At 41.4% G+C, this 25,145-nt stretch overlaps 1 protein-coding gene across 1 annotated transcript in view; it reads right to left on the reverse strand.

The window, feature by feature from the left end:
* ttc27 (tetratricopeptide repeat domain 27) overlaps positions 1 to 25,145 on the reverse strand; it is a 110,304-nt gene that overhangs the window by 71,712 nt on the left and 13,447 nt on the right. The window contains exons 2-7 of the mRNA XM_083922380.1: positions 22,711 to 22,888; positions 19,690 to 19,813; positions 14,658 to 14,798; positions 8,456 to 8,558; positions 5,246 to 5,404; positions 4,654 to 4,793 (exon numbers count right to left, since the gene is read on the reverse strand). Coding sequence (XP_083778506.1) covers positions 4,654 to 4,793; positions 5,246 to 5,404; positions 8,456 to 8,558; positions 14,658 to 14,798; positions 19,690 to 19,813; positions 22,711 to 22,888 — 845 coding nt within the window. The remainder of the gene's footprint in view (positions 1 to 4,653; positions 4,794 to 5,245; positions 5,405 to 8,455; positions 8,559 to 14,657; positions 14,799 to 19,689; positions 19,814 to 22,710; positions 22,889 to 25,145) is intronic.

The raw sequence follows: 25,145 nt of genomic DNA on the forward strand, positions 1-25,145 counted from the left end.
TGCACAAACAACAGTCAGAGCTTTCCCCCCTACCACCCGCAGGCGTAAGAAGGCGACCCTCTTGTCCCTCGGGGTGAACTCCAACACCGCAGCGCTCAGCCGGGGGTTCCTGAGTATCCCCACACCCGCCCGGCGCCTCACACCCTAGGCAACTCCAGAGAAAAATAGGGTCCAACCCCTATCCAGGAGTACGGTTCCCAGGTAAAGTCTACTCCAAGGGGCTGGAAAGGAGGGTTCATCCTATAGTCGAACCTCAGATTGAAGAGGAACAATGCGGATTCCGTCCTAGACTTGGAACAATGGACCAGCTCTTCACTCTCGCAAGGATCCTGGAGGGGGCCTGGGAGTATGCCCATCCAGTCTACATGTGTTTTGTGGATCTGGAAGGGCATATGACCGGGTCCCTCGGGAGATACTGTGGGAGATACTGTGGGAGGTGCTGCGGGAGTATGGGGGAGGGGGTCACTTCTGTGGGCCATCCAATCTCTGTACACCCAATCGGAGAGCTGTGTCCGGATCCTCGGCAGTAAGTCGGATTCGTTCCCGGTGGGGGTTGGCCTCCGCCAGGGCTGCGCTTTGTCACCAATCCTGTTCGTGATTTTCACGGACAGGATATCGAGACGTAGTCGTGGTGGGGAGGGGTTGCAGTTCGATCGGCTGAGGATCTCGTCTCTGCTTTTTGCAGATGATTTGGTCCTGATGGCATCGTCGGTCAGTGACCTTCAGCACTCACTGGATCGGTTCGCAGCCGAGTGTGAAATGGCTTGGATGAGGATGAGCACCTCTAAATCTGAGGCCATGGCTCTCAGCAGGAAACCGTTGGATTGCTTACTCCAGGTAGGGAATGAGTCCTTACCCCAAATGAAGGAGTTCAAGTACCTCGGGATCATGTTCACGAGTGAGGGGATGATGGAGCATGAGTTTGGCCGGAGAATCGGAGCAGCGGGGTGGTGTTGCAGTCGCTCTACCGCACTGTTGTGACGAAAAGAGAGCTGAGCCAGAAGGCAAAGCTCTCGATCTACCGGTCAATCTTCGTTCCTACCCTCACCTATGGTCATGAAAGCTGGGTCATGATCGAAAATACAACAATAAACAGCAATTATCAGATGATAGAAATCAAGGTCACCACCTTTTTATGGACTAGTCTCACCGATTAATTCCATTTAAGTCCGGTTTTAACTGCAGAATGCATTGAGCCCTCATCACTCCCATCCTCCATGAACTTCACTGGCTTCCCATACAACAACGCATCACCTTCAAGATCCTCCTCATCACCTAAAAAGCCCTCAACAGTCTTGCACACTCATGCCTGACTCATCTCTTCCATCACCAGTCCCCAACTCGCCGCCTCCGCTCTGCTGATGCCAATCTTCTCACCCCCATCGACAAAAACAAATATCGCACCCTGGGGGACCGAGCCTTTGCCATCGCTGCCCCTACCTGCTGGAACTCCCTGCCCCTCACCATCTGGAACTCAGAAACACTCCCGTCATTCAAGAGTCAGCTTAAATACCATCTCTGCAGGATCACCTACAACAATTACAATCCACCATCTTCCACCCTCTGTTTATCTATTAATGTGATGTTCTTTTGTTCTAGTCCTGTTTAACGTGCTTCCTGTTTGATTGTCTATTTTTTATGCGTAAAGCGACTTTGAGTACTGAGAAAAGCGCTATATAAAACGGATCTATTATTATTTATTAATATCATCTCTGGATCTCACCTGGCTCTTTTCAAGGTGAACAGATGTTGTCACTTATAAAGGAGCTCAACGTTTTTACCCATACAAAATATATCCAATCGTCAACAAATCTGGTGCATAAATAATAAATCCTCCCACCATCTTGTTTTTTTCTTTTCCATAACTATATTTTATTTAATATCAGTTGCCAAAAGTTTGTAGTTGTGCTCCATTTCATATAAACGTTATATTTAGTATGGCCCTTCCATCCTTAAGAAATTATTATTTGTCAGCTCAGCTGAGGTATCTGCTATATTGGTGTAACTCATCTTATGTTGCCAAATGAGTTATCTTTAACAGACACACATCACTGCTTGGCTTTGTGGACAAAGCCAATTAAATGATGCAAACAAAGTGACAATGGGTTATTCTTTCACTTAAAGTATGGTATACCAGCACTGCAGGATCAGAAGTAGAGACAGTGGGTTTATTATGGTGTTACTGCTATCTGTAAGACTGTGGAAAAATGGCAGTTAGTTTTGATAACTTATGTCAATCATACGGGCAAGGCGAGCAAGACTTTCACAGATACTTACAGCCAGAGATGGCAAAAGTAACCAAATTCTTTACTTGAGTAGAAGTAAAACTACCTGTATTAAAAGAACTTAAGTAAAAGTGAAAGTACTGATCCAAATATTCATTCAAGTAAAAGTAAAAAGTACAGGCTCTGAAATTTACTCAAAAGTATTATAAAAAAGTAAAAAGTATTTCTATTGCACGATTCACTGCAAAGCTAATAACCACACGATCATTTATATGGAATCCATTTAATCAATGTCATTGTTTGAACAAACACAAGATGTATCCTAATGTACTATAACACAGTCAATTGTAGGCATTTGTATTGTTCATGTCAGGTTCATACATCACACTTCTGAACATTACATTTTGGACCAGGACTGGCTTCTAAACTGTGGTGTTACAAATTTTACTCGTAGGTCCAACTGTTAATCAACCTTTTGAATTGCACATCAGGCAACAATACTACTACTATAACACATACTAGACCCCCATCTTCATCTCTATACTACATCACCCCATCCCTCTATGCGAGTCTAATGTGAAGGCAGGGAAAACTAATGTACCAAAATTGTTTGTTCTTAGCTCCAGACGCAAAATAGATAGAGGAGATACCGGAAAGGGCCTGACATCTGGCACGTGAGCCCGCACTGTACATTGTTAAGCTAGGCATATTATTGTGTGATGTCTGAGTCAGTTGACTGACTTTGTGACTCTTCTCCACTGAAGATACTGTTACGCCACATTTGTGCATTTACTATACATCAATCTCCTAACTGCCTCTTGTGGCCACAGTGGCTGCTGTTCGTGGGGATTTTTAAACATGACGTGTTTATTTTTGTCACAATATAATGGAAGTTTTGTTATTACTCACTGTGCACATACAGAAGAACACACCTGATCCAACGGATCAACTGTGTGAAGACAATTTGGGTGATTGCATGACTCAAGTCAGGTGTGATTTTGCTTGGTTGGAATGAGAACCTGCAGCCACAGGGGCCCTAAACTCGACCACTTTGACACCGCTGGTCTATATCGATTCAAACCTTTAACTCATGAAGAGCGCCCCTGTCTGAGGCCGTCGGTCTACATGGATTCAAACCTTTACCTCATGAAGAGCGCCCCTGTCTGAGGACGTACGGTCTACATGGATTCAAACCTTTACCTCATAAAGAGCGCCCCTGTCTGAGGCCGTACGCTCTACATTGATTCCCTGGGTGTGCAGATGTTCTCCAGAATATTAACAGAGGGGACTTTGAGGGGACCCAACAGCAACAGACTCCAAGTTTTGATTCACACTCGTCAATCTCACAGTGAACAGCATGAGGCTGCCTAGCTGAACACAGTGAAAAAGAAATGTCAGCTAAGCTAACACTGCTTAGCTAGCTCACATTAGACGCCTCTATCAAGGCTTCCATGGTCACACACAATAAATTAACTTAATGTGGTGTTATTGTCAAATATAACGTAAGTTGCTCTAACTAGGGCAAACTAATGACCAAAATGTAAATGTCAAGTAGCTGAGTTGATCAGTGATGGAGGTAAATAATTACAAGCACTCTTCATGAGGTAAAGGTTAGCATAGTTCACCTTCAGTTTTTTTTGTACCCAAATTATTTTTCCCCGCAAATATCTTAGTTATAACACGATTGAGCTAGCAACGCAGTTTAGCTTTTATATGTGATCTTTATTCAGTTTGAGAAACTTCACAATGTCTACAAGCTAACGTTAGCTTATGTTGACTGGTGACTCAGAAGAAATGCTCTCATGGTCTTAAATCTGTCCATAGAAAAAATATTTTTTCAGCCGATATCTTATTGAGCTAGCAAAGCAGTTTAGTGTTTATATGTTTGTTCTTTATTCAGTTTTAGAAACTTCACAATGTCTACAAGCTATGCTAACGCTAGGCTACGCTTGCTTCTTGATCTCAGCTAATCAGATCAGAGGATAAAAACTCATTGTTAATCAATTCCATTGCAATTTAGAAGAAATAGGGTGAGAGAAACTGCTTTATGAATGCTTTAGTTTTTCAAAGACAAAAACACTACATGTTTTGAGGGTTTTTACGCCTCAGAGTCAAAAATGTCCCTGGATTTTGTCTCCGAAATTTAGTCACCTGAATCAAGATAGTATGTTCCATAGAAACTGTTGCATCCGGCCTAACAACGCCCCTTAGCCGTGATAAAATCCCAACATACCACAGCCTTTTGTGAGCTTTTGCTTAGATATACATTAATAATGTATTGATTTATTCATATAACACATACCGTATATGAATGAAGGTATATTGAAGCAGAGCTCAACAGTCAGTCATGTGAACACCAGAAGGTTCAAAGTGATATATGAAGTATCAAAAAACACCAAGTTGGAAAGAAGACACCAGAAGCTCATACCTTGGGCAGGCTGGCCTGAGGAGTGGGGGTGGGACTGGCCTCATCATCCGTCTGGCCAGGTTGGCCTCGCTTTTTCTTGACCTCAAGGATGAGCTGAGCCAAGTACTTTTGCTGGAAATGGGTCCGTTTGCCAAGAGCACCTTGATTGACCAGACAATCAGTTGTTACATTAAATGGTAAATGGACTTGTACTTATATAGCGCCTTTCTAGTCATCTGACTACTCAAGGCGCTTCACAGTGTCTGTCACATTCACCCATTCACACAGACATTCACACTGATGGCAGTGGACATCTACATACCATCTAATCTAATCTAACCATTCACACCACATTTACACACCCATGCGCAGCACGGGGAGCAATTCGGGGTTCAGTGTCTTGCCCAAGGACACTTCGACATGTGGACCGGGGGGAGATGGGGATCGAACCACCAATCTCTCGAACAGAGGACGACCCACTCTGCCACCAAGCCACATTAAATAAAGGCTTGACCAATACGGGCTTAGGAGGATCACCACCAGGTACGACCTCCTCTTAAGCATTTTCAACAAGTCACTCCTCCACGACCAGAAGATGCCGTACTTTACGTACCAGTCATGTTGATGTTCAGCCCTGAGAGCTCCTGGGCCTTCCTGATGTGTTCCTTAGCTGGCTGGTAATCATAGTAGGTCAGACTAATGTAGACACACTCCAGGTGGAAATGGATAGCCAAGGTTCTCTGCTCCGACAATACAGACTGGCATTTCAGCACTGTGAAAGTCCAACAGTGACAAATCATCAGTACACACAATCAAAACCTTCAAATACATGTTTTTTTTCTAATTGAGATAAGAAAATTGCATTGTGTGCAGATGGTAAACAAGCTTATTGTTTTTTGGTTAAGTTTTTCCATCTGTATCAGTAAGAAAACAGCCAATGACATCACTCCTGATGCCGCTCCGGCAATTCACTGCAGTCTTGTGTGGTAGTGTGTGTTGAGTGTCACTTCAATGGCCCCTTTGCTGCAGACTTTAAATCCCCAATGTAGCAAAAGTGGACTTGATTTTTTTCACAATTCCTACTTCTTATGATTGACATTTAAGACTGCACTTGAAGGCAGCTTCATTCAACGGCAGCTAGTAGGAGAAATAAAAGAAAGTTTTGGCTGGAGCTGGAGCTTGTTGCAGTGAACAGCTGTTCCACAGCATCTAGTAGGAGAAAGAAAAGAAAGTTTTGGCTGGAGCTGGAGCTTGTTGCAGTGAATAGCTGTTCCACAAACACCTGGACAATTGGGGTAAGTGAATGTGTTTAATTTTTTACCCTTTTTTATTATTTTCTTGTGGCAGTGATAGTGTCTGAGATGTTTATTACTCTCTCACCACCATAGACGGATTATCATGACTACAGGCCCTGGACACAAACTAACCAAGGCCCCCTGCCAACACATGCAAATAGTGCGCACTGCAAAGGCGCTGTGACGCCAGCAAATGTAATAATGTCAGCAAACCACAGACACCCACTAATAATACTGACCATGCATGCAAAATCCAGCTGCTGACCCTCTGCTCTGTTGTGTGACAACGGAGCGGAGGGTCAGCAGCTGGTTGCGTTGTTGCCACAACAACAATATTGCTAAAGCACGAAGAAAAGAGCACAGTACCGTTATACTTGCTGTGTGTTTGTTTTTGTGAAACAATAATAATAATAACTTTGAATATTATCACAATTAAGTTATCAGTCTGTGATGTAAATAAAAAAAGGCAAACAATAAAGGCTTCTAAACATTTTTCTGAAATTGTCTCTATTTTAATTGAGAATCGTTTTTATATAAATTACAAAAAAAGGAAACGAAAATATGAGATGTTTTACATATTCCGGCCATAAGCGGTCAAACTGACTGCACATCACTTCAATTTGGTTTCATTGTTACATTTTTCATGCGGTTTGCTGCTTTCATTGTCTCTCTTGTCTCTAACTTAGAACTGAACAGAAACACTTTCCCTTCTGAGCAACATCTAACTTACCTTAAATGGCAGCTGGATTTTTACAATAATGCATTTGCATTTGTTTGTGGCTTGGACAAATCGGCATCCTGTGAGGAACTAAAAATCATGGCAGTACCTCCCCAGAGCTGGGGAGCGTCACGTAAATCTGCATGCTTTCCAAAGCATCCAACCTCTTTGCTCACTTTACTCGTAAAAGGATGGTGTGCTCCTTTGCACACACAGCTCACACTTCACACTCTGTTAACTATCACACAATAGACTGCACTCCATCAAACACACCCTCTGCCTTTAAACAATACACTCAAAGATAAGAAAAAGGACAACAATAATTCAACAAACATCTTTAATGTGGTCTGATAACAGCCCTGCTGGTTGGCTTTGACAATAAAAAGGTAACTAGCTCTGCTTAATGAAAGGGGGAGTAAATTCAGGTACTGAGGCCCAAAATATTCTCTAACATGGACATGGCTAACACTGATTAAGGGTTTTATGTGTAAGGTCCCTTCTCATGCTACTGCAGAGGATTGACGTTATTTTGAGCAGTATTAGTGGTTAAAAAAGACGTTATCCCCAAAGCAATTTCAGTAAAAAGCAACTGGACTTGGTTATTTGTCTAGCAACTGACCAGGCTGGGACCGGTCAGATGCGTACATGAACTAATGAAGCCTCTTGGATGAGAGGTGAAACGTCTTCCTAGACATATAACAAAGTCCAGTTGCTTTTGACTGAAATTGCTTTGGGGATAACGATGACCTGGACAAATGAGAACATTCACAGGCTTAAAAAAGACGTTGTAATGCCTTCACTGTACTGCCCCGAGCTAATCAGTGCCAGCTACGTCTGGCTGTTAGCGACTCTCCCGGATTTCACCATTAATAGTTTATACACGAAAAATTGTCTCGATGGCTTATTTTATGCAAGTGCTGCAAAAAGACCATGGGATGATTTTACGCAGGAATTTCATAAGCAGAATGTGGCCCCAGATCAGCACACATAAAGACAGTCACCTGGTTGGATGAAGCTGTCTTGCACTACAGGATCCAGCCAAGTCCCGACAGGGGTGGACAGTACAGCTCGCAACATCTCACTGGAAACTGACACGCCCCCACTCGACTCGGGCTTCATTACAACGGAACAATCGATTTCAGGATTTTCTTAATCGATAGAATTGGGAAATATTATTTTATATTGCAATGCATTAGAGATCGGCCAATATGGATTTTTGTTCATCAGCCTTAGCAGTTTACAAATACGGACTGCCCATCTCCTTGAGCCGATATTTAGAGCAGATACGACTTTTGCTCCCTCAATTTACATCATAAAAATTACACAATGATCAAAACAAATGTTACGAGTCTCTTGAACTTAAAAAAAATCATCTCCAGCAACAGTGAGCTGCCTGTGGACGCCTGTAAATAATGCTGGGGAAAAACTATCTGCGAACGCAGCAGCCTGCATCGGCCGATACCGATACACCTAAAAAAACGCAAATATAGTCCAATAATATCGGCCAGTCGATGTATCTGTCTATCACTACAATGCATTGATGAATCGATATTTTTATCCACCCCTATTGAAATGTTCCTTGTTTGCAAAATCAAAATGGTGATATTATACCAAAGTTGCTGGGGAGCAACAATGTTACCTCAGTCCCCATCAAGAGACCTGTCTGTTATTGACACTTGCACTGTCTTTTTAAAATAAATGAAAAGAATCGTATCCTTATGCATTAGGGCTGTATCGAACTTGCACCAAACCATGACTTCTGTGTATCATTACCCCTAGTATAGGGGTGTCCTTTATAGTGTTCACAGACCTTTTTCAATGCTGCTCTGGGCCAAGCTGAGGAGCTGCGGAGAACGGGCCTCCAGGATTTGCTGGTGCAGGTTGATGTAGCGCAAGGTCCACCAGGGCAGCAGCTAAAAATACATATTAAAAAAAAGGGTAAATTAGAAAGGTGAGAATAAATGATAAAACCTTACAGTTCATATATTGAATAAATCAGAATTCGTCAAGCAGGTAATGGGAAGAATAAGCAATTCATATCTCGATAACCAAATACAATCCAAAAGGAAGGAGCCCATTGATGATTTATTCCAGCAAAACCCGTAAACGTTGGTGTTTGTGGCAGTTTGGTGAAATAGAAGTTAATAATAGATGTAAAAGGTTTGGAAAAGTCCTACACAGCATTTTTCCTTGCAGCACCTAAACATTAGGGGAGATCTCAGGGGGGCGTGTGTTCCCCGAAGAAGCACAGCATATGTGAGAGACGACTAGCCTGCAACTTGAAGTGAAGAGAGACAGAATGGTTCGTGTTTGTATCTTTCCCGCAATCCAGAAACTTTTCACAGGCTGCCATTGCGTTACGATGACTTGCTCTGATAGACTTAGACTTCTCTTTATTGATCCCTTTGGGATGACTCCCGCAAGGAAATTGAATTTCCAGCATCTTACTAAAACACAAGGGAGGTATAAAAAAGTACAGACAGATTATCGTGTCTGCAGCAAACATTTGCACAACTTCATAATTTCTAAAAGAGCTTCTGACCCAAAGAACCCAAAGAAGGTGTGCTTGAAGCTACGGATAGACTGGAGGTAAAGATATTTCACCACACTGCCACAATCCACAACGTTTACGTGTTTTGCTAGAATAAATCATCAATGGGCTCCTTCCCTTTGGATTGTATTTGGTATACAACTTGAATGGACTTTACTACGAGAGGAGCTGGTACAGGGGCCATCAGGTTAGTCTTTAAACTCTGGGTCACTAACCACGTGGTTGGTGCTTTGTTTTCTGTGTTAGGACTCTTTTCATGCTACTGCGGAGGTTTGGTCTTATTTTGAGCAGTATTAGGGCGCACTCACACTGTCCATCCGTACTGTGCCTCATGCTTTAGGGCACACTCACACTGTCCTTCCGCACCGCGCCCCGGGCTTTAGGGTACTTGTCCCCCCTCCCTCTCCCCCCCGCGCCCCAGGCCCGTTTGTACCCACACTGCCTGGGCCTCGCGCAAATGCTTCTTGCTGTCCAAACGTCATCACGCCGTAACACGTCACACGCATTGATTTACGTCATCGCGATGCGTCGCTTTGTTTACAAAAGCGCTTGTCCTCCACATAATGGAAAGCAGCGCAGAAAACATGGTAACGTTGTGCGTCTTGTCCAACTGTTTTTGAATATTTTCTTCTGACCAAATCTGCAGTGGACACTCCACCTCCGCATCACACCAAGGTGAACCTTTTCGCCGCCATTGATTTAAATGTGCGCCCATTGTCCATCCTCCTTTTGTCTATGTCCAAACAGGCGCATAAAATGACGTCAGAACCGCTGTAGGCCTCGTGCTCGTGCTCGTACACGTGCACACGCTCGTGCTTGTACATGTGCAAATGTGCTTTACAAAAGCCCACCTATCCCAAACAAAATTAGACTAGCCTACTGGTTACTGAAAAAAGGAGTCAGATAAGAGTAGCGTTACTAAATTAGACTAGCCTACTGAAAAAACAAGTCAGATTAGAGTAGAATTACTAAATAAGACTAGCCTACTGGTCACTGAAAAAAGGAGTCAGATTAGAGTAGCATTACTAAATTAGACTAGCATATTGGTTAGTGACAAAAAAGGAGTCAGATTAGAGCAGAATTACTAAATTAGACTAGCCTACTGGTTACTGAAAAAAAGGAGTCAGATTAGAGTAGCAGTACTAAATTAGACTAGCCTACTGGTTACTGAAAAGAGGAGTCAGATTAGAGTAGCATTACTAAATTAGACTAGCCTACAGGTTACTGAAAAGAGGAGCCAGATTAGAGTAGCATTACTAAATAAGACTGGCCTACTGGTTACTAAAAAAAAGTAGTCAGATTACAGTAGCATTACTAAATTAGACTAGCCTACTGGTATTTTTATTCTAAAAAACTAAACAAAAAAAACTTAAATGTCCCAGTTTGGGATTAATAAAGTATTTCCATTCTATTCTTTTCTACTGGCTACTGAAAAAAAGGAGTCGGATTAGAGTAGCGTTACTAAATTAGACTAGCCTACTGGTTACTGAAAAAGAAGGAGTCAGATTAGAGTAGCATTACTAAAACAGACTAGCCTACTGGTTACTGAAAAGAGGAGTCAGATTAGAGTAGCATTACTAACTTAGACTAGCCTACTGGTTACTGAAAAGAGGAGTCAGATTAGAGTAGCATTACTGAATTAGACTAGCATACTGGTTAGTGAAAACAGGATTCAGATTAGAGTACCGTTACTAAATTAGACTAGCCTACTGGTTACTGAAAAAAGGAGTCAGATTAGAGTAGTATTACTAAATTAGACTAGCCTACTGGTTATTGAAAACAGGAGTCAGATTAGAGTAGCATTACTAAATTAGACTAGCCTACTGGTTACTGAAAAAAGGAGTCTGATAAGAGTAGCGTTTCTAAATTAGACTAGGCTACTGAAAAACGAGTCAGATTAGAGTAGCGTTACTGAATTAGACTAGGCTACAGGTTACTGAAAAAAAGGAGTCAGATTAGAGAAGCGTTATTAAATTAGACTAGCCCACTGGTTACTGAAAACAGGAGTCAGATTAGAGTAGCATTACTAAATAAGACTAGCCTACTGGTTACTGAAAAAAGGAGTCAGATTAGAGTAGCATTACTAAATTAGACTAGCATACTGGTTAGTGACAAAAAGGAGTCAGATTAGAGCAGAATTACTAAATTAGACTAGCCTACTGGTTACTGAAAAAAAGGAGTCAGATTAGAGTAGCAATACTAAATTAGACTAGCCTACTGGTTACTGAAAAGAGGAGTCAGATTAGAGTAGCATTACTAAATTAGACTGGCCTACTGGTTCCTGAAAAAAGGAGTCAGATTAAAGTAGCATTACTAAGTAGACTAACGTTTTAGTGGCATCACTGGTCATCACTGACACTGACAGGCTGGTGATGAGTAGTTCATAATAAGTTTCTGGTGGTTTTATTTAATGACATGTTACCAACTCCCTCTAAGGAGCTCGAGTGACACTGAAATGTCAGAAAAATAAAACTGTGTGCTGTAGAGTAGTGTTAAACAGTTGTTGCCTTTCAGGGCTTCAGTACATACCTGAAGTTCCAACCTTTATAAGTAATATATAACAAGTAATGTACTACAGTTTTTACATATTTTACGATTTTATATATGACATTTATATTACATGTACATCACCAATGGAAATGTGTTATTTTTCTTTTCACTATTTCAATGTAGTTCAACAATAAAACATATTGTTAGCTGAAAAAAGTACATGCTTAGGTTAATAAATAAACACAGCTTCTGGCCTCTTTAGCACAAATAAAACAGCAGCATCCAGATTGCTACATGCAGGAGCTCAGTGCTGACCATGCATTTAAAAACAGCAAACTTAACTACTTTTTCAACCAGAACACAAAGTGGCAGGGAGAAGAAAATTAATGTCTTGCAGCCATGTAAGTGCTATATTTCCTCTTGCACCAAAAGCCCCTTACCCCTTGTAGGGTACAAGGTTCTCGTTTAGCACTGGCAGAGTTGAAGTAAACCATGTAAACATCTTATTTGTGTTTCATGGAGGATATCTCCTGCCTCATTTCCAAAGCAAGATGACCCCATCCTCTGTTACCTGGTTACATATAGGTTTAATTGCATGTCCCAGCAAATCAATATCCTTTAGTGTAAACACACACATGCATGCTAAGCATGTTCGCTCATATATTCATCATCTCAAACATTCGTAAACCTGTCTCCTGCCCAGCAGAGCTTTCTGAAGCTTCTCCTTCAATATTAACTGTTGTGCAAAGGACTATGAGCAGCTGCCAGAGGGGGTTAGAATATGGATGAACAGATTTGAGTACAGGAAAGGAGGGTGAAAAACATCACTTAAAGCTAGACGCTCCAAACACCCGGCCGCTAAGAGGACAGCAGGACAGCATCGTTGCACTTGTGTCCACACCCCAACCTCTGATTTGAGAGCAGGCATTTGACAGCTGATGCAAAGCACTTCTGACACCAACAATGACTTTCTGTCTTATGTGATTTCACATTAATGTGCTCTACAGAGGGTATGACCAATGGAGAGCTGAGGCATGAGAATGACTGCCTGTGTTTACATCACTGATATTTTGCTATTGTTTTTTTAGGTACTGTATGCAAATATGCAGGAAGACCAGTCTGTCGGAAACTCATTAAGAGAAAATGAGCTTTTATGGCTATGTTAGTCGTTAGCCTGCATACTAACCTGGTGGTACAAGACAAGCCACTCCTTGATCTGAATTCTTGTCTGTACCTATTACCAATAACTTAACTTTTAAATAAACATTTAAATAGACAAAGCACTGCTTTCACTTCCATGTTGTGCTCCACCCCTGCTAACTAACAAATCTTTGCATCAAAATTAGACTTCAAATATGGGTCTTAGGGCCCATCCACCTGGAGATGCGTTTTCCTGTAAGCACACAACTTTTGTACTGTTTTGTCCGACCATCCACACGCAGCTGGCGTTATCACAGCCTGAAAATGGGATCTTTAGAAACCGGGTCCCACATTGGAAAGATTTGAAAACGCCCCCCCATGGCGTTGTCGTCTGGACAGCAAAACCTCATACTTACCTCATACTGTTAAACGATTCTCTCTAGGGTGGAGGAGGATTTGGGAAGTCTCCAGATTTGGAGAGAAACTCTCCGGTGTTTGTTTTAACCACAGCATCTCCATGAGTGAAGCCTAAACATCTGGATCACCCCCTGTTGGCTCGCTGTTTGTTCAGGAAGAATCAGAATCCGAATCAACTTTATTGCCAAGTATGTAAGCAGATTACACAGCAGGAATTTGACCTGGCGATTTTGTGATTTTGTGCATAGCTGATACAGGACAAGGACTTGATTTAATATGCAGCAGAGTTTTCTATTTGAGTGGAGCATTTCAAATATCAATGTCAATATCGCAGTTAATTAAGTTATTAGTTATTAGTTGGATGAAAAGTCTGAAGGTCAGCAAAAAATCAAGATTTTTCAAGTAGTAATTCAAGCAGCTGAACGTAGAGAAGGCGAGGGAGATGGTGGTTGAAGAGGAACAAGCCCCTGCCCTCTCCAGTCAGCATCAGTGGGAAGGATGTGGACTTGGTGGACTCTTAGAAGTACCTGGGTGTCACACTGGACAATAAACTGGACTGGTCCACCAGCACACAGGCCATCTACAAGAAGGGCCTGAACCAGCTTTACTTCCTGAGGAGGCTCAGATCCTTTAATGTCTGCAACACGATGCTGCAGATGTTCTATCGGTCTGTGGTCGCAAGCACCATCTTCTTTGCTGCGGGTGTCCTGGGGTGCTGGGCATCAAGGCAAAGGAAGCCAACAGACTGAACAAACTGAGGGGAAGCCAACTGATTGTTGGTTCCAAGCTTGTCACCCTGGAGGAGGTGGTGGAGGACAGGATGCTGGCAAAACTGCTAGCAATCATGGACAATCCCTATCAACCCCTCCCCAACTGGACAAGCTGAAGAGCAGCTTCAGCAGCAGACTGATCCAACCCCGCTGCTCTAAGGAACGTCACAGGAAACCGCTCCCACCCATGGCAATAAGACTTTTCAATTCATAAACCTCCGTCAGAGCCTCAATCACCCACCTGGACTAAAGCAGATCTGTACATTCTTGCACATTCTGTCCACATATTCATTCATAGTATAGTATTTTTTAGTATCAGCATGTATATTATACCCATACTACATATCCCATACATATAATTATATCATATGCTGCATGTACATATACATTAGTATTTTATTTTACCATCATCCAGCCACTGCACCTTACTATTCATTTATCTTGCTTCATCATGTGCTTATGTCTAAGTGCCCATGTTCTGTTCTGTGTTTTTTAATTATTTCTTATACCCAGATATTTTTATTTTATCTTATTTTTATTCTAGGCTAAGGCTAAAAAAACTTATTTTAGGGGGCGAGTTGAAACAATTCAACAATAACAAATAATTTATCAGCAAGAGATGGTTGTGAAGAAGGCGGTCTTACCTGAAGGCTGTCCATCTTTGAAGAGCACTTGGTGAGAATAACTCTAGCCAGCAAGAGGAGAAAGGGGTTGGCCACCAGGCTGTACACAGACTCCCCATCCAGGAGGAGGCTGGAGTGGATAGCATCAACCAGGGTCTGGGGCTGCCAGTCAAACATAGACACATTTGATTTAAGTCATCTCTACTGACATAGATACGTTCTGTTACTACAGCTGTCTGAAATAAGCATCCTTTTATGGGGGATAGGTGGTGTGAAGGTGTAACGGAGGAAACAAAAATAACAGTTTGTAGAATACTTTTGAGTAAAGCTATATATACTGAGATTTTTGTGGCCAATACTGATCAATATTTGAGCGCTATGAAAATGAAGATAACAGACAATATATTTAAGGTTTTTTTTTTGCCAATTGTATCCAAGATACATGACAGAGGGCATTTTTCATTTGAAAATTCAGCTGTGATCACACCACCCACAATGGACGCGTTAGAAGCAGCACGATTACATTCAAAGTCAATCTACAGACGCGATTTGAACGCGGACGGGACATTCCTCACTTTGCTCCCGTTACCTGCAATGCAAACGCGAAAATTGATCGATAGTCCCTTCCAACGCCTCCAACTTGCAAGCTGAAAATATCTAACTTTTCAGCTGAATCGCATGACGCTGTGGCGTGTCAGCCAATCAGCGCTAAGATTGCGGTAAGTTTAATAATATGGATGAAGACCAGAAGCTTCTGCCAGGGAGAGTTCATTCAAGTTTTTACCATTTTAACAAGTAACTGTTAAAAATGTCACACGCATGGCCTCGTGGTCTCATGCATACACACCATTGAATGACACTTAAGTGAAGAGTTTATGTATTGGAAAGTGCTGCTTATTAATACACACCTCTGTATACTCAAGTCAATTTTATTCAGATCACAAACTCAGCTAACAATGTTTACAGCACACAACAGCCTCTGTCCTTTGACCCTCACAGTTACAGTGATCCATCCACTAGAGTTATTCATCCTTTTCCAGCTGTTTATCCAGATCTAGTCTTTGAGCACAATAGCCATGATTTCCAGTACTAAATCCCATAGAGAATCTCTGGAAAATCCTTGGTAACAAAGTAATGTGTAAGAAACCCACTGCAGTTACTGAACTGTGGAAGAGACTGAGTCAGAATGGACGCAGATCAGAGCAGAGCAGAGCAGTGTCAGAAACTAGTGATGTCCTGTGGGTGCAGATGTGCTGAAGTCATTCAAAGCTGTGGCCTCTACACTTCCTGTTCATTTTTTAATCCTACAGGAGAAAACACTGTTGAAATCTTCTCTTCTGACACAATGGTTCACAACACCTCTAAACATGTGTGATGTGATTTCCAATGAAAAACAAAAGTGAAATGATTAAAAGCACAACTAGAAATATCTAATTTACCACAACTGTAAGGTGCTGGAAAAGCTTGAAAATGGACCTTGAAAGTGCTTGAATTTGACCTTGGAAAAGGTGTACATTGGCCTGTCTTTTGTAAACTTTATTGAAACACATTCACCTCTCTACTTTCAGTCCGTCTCCTATATGTTCTTGCACTCGCACAAGCTGTTTCCCTATGGTTATTATAAAATATTGATCTAGTCAGCATGGCCAGCAAAATCCATGTGAATGAGATTCTCAAATAGATTCACTTTTTTTCTAGTTCCTAGATTAATTAAATGCATGTGACAATGGCAGGTGTTTGTCCTCTCTTTCACCTGTGCTATCATGCATGTTTTAAAGATCTGCTCCTTGGTCTGACAGCACAGATATATCATTGATTTTTTTCAAGAAATGGCTGTCTCTTCAGGTGTAATGGCAGTGTGAAACGCACTATTCAGCTGTCAGCACTGCAGTGCCTAGAGGAAGCAATCTCCTCAGGCCGGTGTAATTAGGACCCCAGAGATGCTTCATTACTGCAGACCACTCCAGCTCCGTGCCCGTCTACAGCTCTCTCTGGTTCTACTATGGCTCAGGTCACAAAAACAGAATTAAAAAGCTTTATTCCACTCAGCAAAGACCATGATTCAATATTTGGCAATGCTTCAAACAAAACAAAAAAAAAAAAATATATATATATATATATATATATATATATATATCCTCCTTGACACTGACACGCTTAGGGCGTGATCACACTGTCCTCCCGGACCGAGACCCGGACTTTAGGGCGCGCTCACACTATCCTCCCGGACCGAGACCCGGACTTTAGGGTACTTGTCCCCCCTCCCTCTCCCCCCCGCGCCCCAGCCCCGTTTGTACTCACACTACCTGGGCCACGGCCAATACTTCTTGCTGTTCATACGCCTTCAAGCCGTAACACGTCACACGCATTGATCGCGTGTGTGTGGCTTTGTTTACAAATCTTTCCATAGACCTCGGAGTTTTTGTGCGTCTTGTCGACTGTTTTTGAATATTTTCATCCGACCAAATCTGCAGTAAACACAACGTGAACCTTTCACCAACGTGAACCTTTCATCGCCATTGTTGTTGTAGTTAAATGTCAGCGCATGGTCCGTCCTTCTATTTACATGTCAGAACAGGCGCACATAACGCTACTGCCGTAGGGCTCGTGCGCGTGCATGTGCGCACGCTCGTGCTCGTACATGTGCAAACGGCTCCGCTAAAGCCCACCTCTTTCAAGCGGGCCGTGGACGGTCCGCTGGCCGCAGTTGAGCGCGGAGCGGGTGCGCTCACACTACTTAAAGGTGCTAGACTTTAGCTGAAAAACCGGTTTTGGCCGCGGCCAAAAGGACAGTGTGATCACGCTGTTAGTTTCTAGCCAATCTTTGCTGGCATAATAGGAGCTTCTGAGGAGGTCACACCGTAGATGCTCCCAATGTGAGACAATCACTCATGCTACTCAGAGAACCTGGGTTACTACACAAGTAACCTCAAGTATTATTTCCTCATCATTACAGATTAAAAGCACGACAAGCCAAAATCCCTTTCACGCATGGTCACTACGGTGTACAGCTATTCAATTGATGTTTCCTCGTATATTGATGGTAACGGCGCACATCAGGCACGACAGTGGATTCTAGTGCGGCATTCCAAACATCCTGTCAGACATTTGTGTGAAATTAGGTTAGGAATTCTCGAGTTACAGCCAAAAATGTGTTTTGTGAGGTCACAGTAACCTTGACCTTTGAACCAAAATATAATCAGTTCGTCTTTGAGCCCAAGTGGACATTGCGCCATATTGGAAGAAAATCCCTCCAGGGGTTCCTGAGATATCGTGTCACAAGAGTGCGTCAGATGGAAAACATGAAAACATAACACCTCTAGCTAAAGCTGTCTCCGGCATGGAAGCATAAATATCCGACGTAGCAACTGTTGTTGGTGGTGGAGCTAATAGGTGCCAAGCAACTTACTCCGTCACCTCAGCAGAAAACGTGTGTTGGCATAACATTACCGAGACTGCAATTACAGTGGTCAGATACAAAGCCTTCAGCTGGTAGTGCCAGTGAAACAGTGAAACCAAAAGGTCCGACATCGCTTGAAGAGGAAAAAGCAAGCCAAGAGTGACATTACCAACTCAATTACAATCCCACTAACCTTATGGAGCAATAGGAAATGATAAATGGACTTACTGTATATCGCACCTTTCTAGTTTTCAAACCACTTAAGGCACTTTTAAGCCCAAAACCTTCAACCTTTATTACATTTTTAACGCTACTGTGTAATTTTTTTATTGATATTTATTATTATTTTTGAGATTGTTGTTACTTCATGGATATTTATTTATTTATTTATTCATCAGAAATGTGTTGATTGCACGGCGTGGCACCATGTTGTGTATTACACACCATTAGGGTCATTTTAATATTTGCTGTATTGTTTCTGTATCATGTTGTATATGTTGTTTTTCATGGATGCATGCAGCATGAAGTGCCCAAGACAAATGTCCCACTTGTGGGACAATAAAGTTAATCTTATCTTATCTTGACAAGCTGTTTTGCAGGTGACAACATCAGCCTGTTTGAGTCCAGACGAGACAGGTCAGTTCACACAGCTGCAACGCTTACCTGCAAAGTTCTAAAATGTTCTCGCTGCAAATCTTTGGTCCCAACTGGGCTTTACACTACTTGTCTACCACATTCACACACCCATGCCCAGCATCGAGAGGAATTTGGGGTTGAGTGTCTCGCCCAAGAATACTTTGACATGCTGTAACTAGAGAAGCACCGATCCATTTTTTTCCGATTCAATCAGATACCGATACCTGGGCTGAGCGTATCGGCTGATACCTGATACTGATCCGATCCTCCTGTTGAATGAATGAAGCGTACACCTGTCCATGTGAGTGAAGACACCAGGCTTGATGTAAACATTTAGCCTTGTTAAAAAAAAAGCTAACAAATAAACACAAATGTAAATTACCTTAATATTATTGATTAACAAATTACAAAGTGTACATTAGCAGCAAAAACAAAGAAATAACACTTTCATGTAAAGTGCACTGCAAACAGATATTTTAAAATGGAATATAAAACCCTAACCGCTGTTGCAATCAAAGAATTGAAGTGACTAGATCACTAACTGTATTGCTGTATAACAAAGTTTGCTGGATCAGAATGCTGGATCTGCCTTATTCATCCGATATCCAATCCAGCTAATTAGTCAATATCAGAGCTGATATCTGATTTGGGTATCGGATCGCAACAAAAGAAGCTGGAAGTGGAGCTATGTACAGTCATCCACTTTTCAAAAACAACAAACCTGCGGTCGAGGTCACTTTATATTTTATTTTGAGAAAGAACAATATAGTTGGCATATCCAATTATGCTGAAGTCCTTCGAAGTTTGCAAAACAAAAATGGTTTACATTCTGCAACAGTTTCATGCATTCTGATTATTTCATATATTGATAATAATTTTGTGGGGCCAAGCAAACCCTACAGTAATCAAGTTTAAGCTTGTTCAACTTTTCAGTAAACAGGTTTTTGTAAAATGTGTGCAGGACAGAGGATGATACATGACCCAAAAGCTGAAGAGAGTAATGAGAAAGAATCGCACCTGAGAGGACAGCAGGTTCTGGGGCAGCAGGTCAGAGAGGTGGATGGAGACAGGTGGACCAGTCCAGTTACTCTGGACAAACATGTGGAGGCAAGAGACAGCCAAGGCCATCACCAGCAGCTCCCTGCAGCAGGAGACGACAACACTAGACTTAACGGACAGAAACACTGGAGAGAAGAGATATATCTTAAGATGCTTTAAAGGACTCCAGAATTCAGGAAAACATTCCATAATATGATAAACTGTAGAGCAGTGAAAAAAGTGCCAAGATATAAAAGTTAAATGAGGTAGAGAGGTCTGTGCATGCTCCACTGGATGACAATTTTGGGGAGTTTAAGATACAAATGAAGCCTTTTAAAGTTTTTTGAGAAAACAGCATCTTGTTCTGAGAGACAAGTGTTATTACATCATAAAAAAATATTATATCAATGGATTATAATTATTGATGCATTAAAGGTGTACTCCATAAGAATTTTATCTACTTAATTTTCTTTTAAGTTAATATCTATCACAGAGTGAGTTAAAGCAATGGTGGTTGATCATGTGACCTACTAATGAAAGCACTTGTTGCCTTTTTGAGCTGAGTATTCTAATATCTGTGTGTTTGTGGAGACATGCCCTCTCTAGATGTTAATAAGTCTCAATGCTAGTGACACTGCTGACAGCGGGTTGATCTGTCGGCCCAACTCCTCACTAACGTTATGCTGTGTTCACTTGTAATCAGAAATCGAGAACTTGAGTCAGGCTTGTAGTAAGGGCAGAAGTATAATAGGAACGTGTGAGTGTGTGTGTGTGTGCGTGCGTGTGTGGGTGTGCGTGTGTGTGTGTATGTATGGATTTAAAAGGAGAACATATAGGAGACGGACTGAAAGTACAGAGGTGAATGTGTTTCAATAAAGTTTACAAAAATAAACCTTGTACACCTTTTCTAAGGTCAAATTCAAGCACTTTCAAGGTCCATTTTCAAGCTTTTCCAGCACCTTACAGTTGTGGTAAATTAGATATTTCTAGGAATACTTTTAATCATTTCACATTTGTTTTTCATTGAATATTACCTCACACGTGTTTAGAGGCGTTGTGACGACCATACTGCAACAAGCATAAGACAAAACAATCTGACATAGTCACATGTTTGCCATTTTAAAACATTGCCATTCAAAATATAAATGTATCCGCTGTGCATATGTTGCACTGACTTGTTTGGTGAAAAATGAAAAAAATAATGCATGTACATGTGAACAATCTAAATAATTCTCTACAATTTGAACATTTTTTGTATTATGGCAAAGCATCCTAAAGATGAGTGCTTTTTTTATTCTGCTTCAGTGTGCAGTTGGTTACACAAAAATCAGGTAATATGTATGAAGTGGGCGCCATTTGGTGCAAAAGTCTGATTTGTTAATGCTATATGGAGTTTTGGTTGCAGTGCTTCATTTTGCAGGTGGTATTTTGCAGTTTGGGTGTGTGCTCTTGTGAATTGTGTTGAGTATTTTGATAAAACCAGTCTAGTTTGCAAAATTGTGTTTCAGCAATTGGAACAAACTATAAAAAGTGTCACAATGAAGGTCTACCCTATGTCTTCTGTTGTACTGATCGGGAGCAGCACTCCTAAATTCTATACGAAGACAACATAGGCTTTCCCATTCTAATTGTTTTACTAGAAACATAAGGTACATTACATTACCTTTTCATAAATCATCTGTCTTATAGTGCTGTCAGGATATAGTGACATACAGTGATGTAGTGAACTATTAAAAATAACATCAATTTTAGTTACCAACTTTAGCTTTAAATTCTATTGAGTTTAAATTAACCTTCAACCTCATACAACTTTAAATCTGTATTTTTTTTTAACATTCAATTGATAATTAAGTACTGTTTGAAGCAAAAATGATTGAAAACATAGTGTAGCCTACTTTATTAATTCAAAAAAATTAAATCATGCCATGCAACCTGTCTACTGAAGTCCTGGGGCCCCATTTATAAAACTGTGCGTAGAATCCTTCCTAAAACATTCCGTTCGCACAAAACCATATATGTGCTGCAAAATCTTTTTTTAGATTTATTAAACTGTGCGACGCACATTTGCACAATCTTTCCTTTATAAATCCTGAGAAATTCCCACCTGTGGTGAATTCTGCGGGGATGATGAGGCCCAGTGCCATCCCACTTTTCCTCCCACTATCTTCCATAAATGGCATTTGCTCAATAGCTCATGAATATGGACACTATCTTAATAAGGACTTTCTATCTCAGCAGGGTCAAATTTGACTGAAAACAGATGAATGTAATCATTTCCAACATTTAAATAATGATTGAATCAAACAAAATTTACCTTTTCAATTCATATTTGTTGGCCATAACTTTGCACAAAAGTTTTTCGCAACAAACGGACAGACCTGCCGAAGTATGCACTTCTAAAATTCAATTAAACATGTTATTAAAAACATGTAGACTTGATAATTAATCCAAACTGCATCTTAACTGTGTACCAACAGTATAGTCCTATATCAGCATAGTCTATCCAACTACAACTAGGCTTTAAACAAGTGTCGCCGATTCCCGAGTCAGACAAACTTTGCAGGAGCTCTACTCACGGGTGATAGTTGGCGTAGGAATACGCATGCTTCTACGCAAATACCAATGTTTGCCACCGCACATTTTACCGCACATTTCTGCCAGTCTACGCAAGGTTTTTGTGCGCAGCAAGCTTTAGAAATGAGACCCCAGATCTTGAGTCCGACCTCAGTGCTGCAATTTGCCCTGTCTGAATGTGAGCTGGCACAGTGACTAACTAAAGGTCACCTTTACATTAAAATTCCTCACAATGCTGATGCAAAAAGTTCACATATTTATGATTTGACACTGAAAGAAGTCTACAGGGGACGGAAATTTGTGTGTAACAAGTCTTGCAACACAGACTGTGGTAATGGAAAAGCAAATAATTGCTGAGTTGTTTGACTCGCCACGACCAAACGTGCCAATGGAAATGCACCACTAGTTGATCTGATGCTGTATTACCTGTTGGTCTGGTCATCGTTGGTGCCTTGAGTAAGGTACAGCAGGACCCGTTTCTCAAGGTACGCCTCGATGTCCTCCCCCTCGCTGCAGCTGCCATCTCCAGTGAGCAGATCTAAAACCTTGGGGCTCAGCAGAACCGCCTCAAAGTCTCCCTCCATCAAGACCTCCAGCAGTGAGCCTGCAGCCGAAAGAACACAGTTTAGAGTGAATTAGCATTGAGCATGTGCTTACTCTTTTAGATTAATTTAGGTTACTAAGATGTCTGAAAATGTGAATGCTGCAGGGTACTTTTTGCAAATACAAATTGAATAAGAGGAGACTTAAATGGACTCAGACTAAATGCATTAAACCCTATTACTCTGAAGAACACTGATCGCAATGTTCAGATCCCAGAGCCTAATGATCGTAATCTTGGTATTGTATTACTAAATGTTCTTAATGGCCTACAGCAAGATGCAAAATGGGTCCAGCACTTAAAGATTACCCGATTGCCTTTTTTTCTCCACTTTTCCACAGAAAAGCACCAGCTTTGTCTTAACTCACATGCCTGTCTTGCAAACATTTCTACAAAAAAGTATAATGATCGGAGCATACACCATCCTTTTTTTCTGCATAAGAAAATACACTGCAGACAGGTCAATCCACCATTTTGGCACAGAGGTAATACTCACAAAACAAAGACACATTTGATAAGGTTAGGGGATGATGATGATTGGACGGAGCTACACATTTTAAAGTTCTCTAAACTGCTATATAAAAGCACTGATTGACAGCTGAAGATTACCAAATTCTATCCAATAACCACCAATAAAAAGCGTACACCAGGGTTTATGCTTTTTTTTTTAAAAACAGAACATGCTTTTTAAATAGCCATATAAGGGCCCATCCACACAAAGACACATTTTCCTGTAACCGCACAACTTTAGTCTGGTTTTGCCCAACCATCCACACGCAGTCAGTGTTATCGGAGCCTGAAAACAGGATCTTTTGAAACCAGGTCCCAGAGTGGGAAGATTTGAAAACGCCACCCATAGCCTTGTGGTCTGGACAGTGAAAGCTCAGACTTTGTTAAAGGATGGCGTCATCACCCCACCTCCGACCACTAACCCCGCGGCTTCACATAACAACGACAGTGTTGCTGCGTGAGAGGAGAGAGACTGACCCAGAGACTGTTTACTGAACTGGACTCTGAGCCACATGCATGGGAATGAATTAGGCCGAGCACAGATTTTTCCTTTTCCCTGATGCTCTGAATAAGGAGCTACACTGCTCTCTAGTCTCTTTTTATAAATCAAGTTCTAAGAAGGTGTGAAGAGTCTCTAAATCCAGTGAGAAAGTGCCCACCTGTGAGTGCTTTGGGACGGGGAAGGGGCTCACAGCAGCACCCTCTGCTCGTTGAGGACACCAACTACAGAGTCCAAAATAGCACAAAAGTCTACACTAACACCAGAAACAGGGATACATTTGTCTCTAGGATGGAGGAAGATTTGGAAAGTCCGGTCTTTGGATTCTCCACAGCGTCTCCCCATCTCTTCTTCTCCGTTGTTGGTGTATTTCTGTGGCAGTTACAGCGCCACATCCAGGCCTGGCATGTGTACTAAAGCGTTTGGAGTCGGTTTCACTGGTTTCCTGTGGACGCAGAGATTTCTTGAGTCGAGGCTGTGTGGACGGAAAACTTTTTAAGAATGAAGGTTGTTTTCGATCTTGTGGACGTACCCTAAGAGTCTACATTTGTATAATGAAACATGAAAACCCAAACACTATGATCCAAGTTTCAGATAGAAACGAGTACAAAACTAAAAATCTATGTAAAGTGCTGCAACATGAGTTCATTAGTGCAAACAACGTTAAATCAGAACTGGACTTTCACTGCCAGCAGAACTGTGCCGGGCTACAGTTGCTGATATTCTACTTTTTTTTTGTAATACTTTTTATTTAGTATTTACAGATAAAACAAAAACACAAATGAAAACATGGGGACTCAGTTAAAAGATCTATATATAATGTTCAGTGTCTTTACTTATTAGTGTATAGCGTCCTCAATTCTTTTGGTAAAATCAGTCCATTTCTCCCATCTCCTGGGAAAGGTTGCTCATCAGAGAGAGAATGTCATCTTTTCCATTAAACACATTTCCTTCGCTTTGTCCATCCATTGGTTAATGCTTGGAGATTCTGTTTTATACCAGCATTTTGTTGCACTTTTTACAATATATATAAAAAGTATAAATATATGGGAATGATCTGCGTCCATGTTTCCGCACTGCCTCCAGCACTGTTCTTGTGATTGGGAGAATTTGCTTTTTATAAGAGGTGTAATGAAAAAACGAATCAAGTTATTCCAGCCAAATATTCTCCACTTCTTTGAACTTGTAGATGAATGCTGTGCACTCCACATAGAACGCCAATCCTCCTCTGATATTTCTATATTTAGTTCT

Source organism: Echiichthys vipera, assembly GCF_963691815.1.
Source record: "Echiichthys vipera genome assembly, chromosome: 11".
Taxonomy (NCBI): Eukaryota; Metazoa; Chordata; class Actinopteri; order Perciformes; family Trachinidae; genus Echiichthys; species Echiichthys vipera.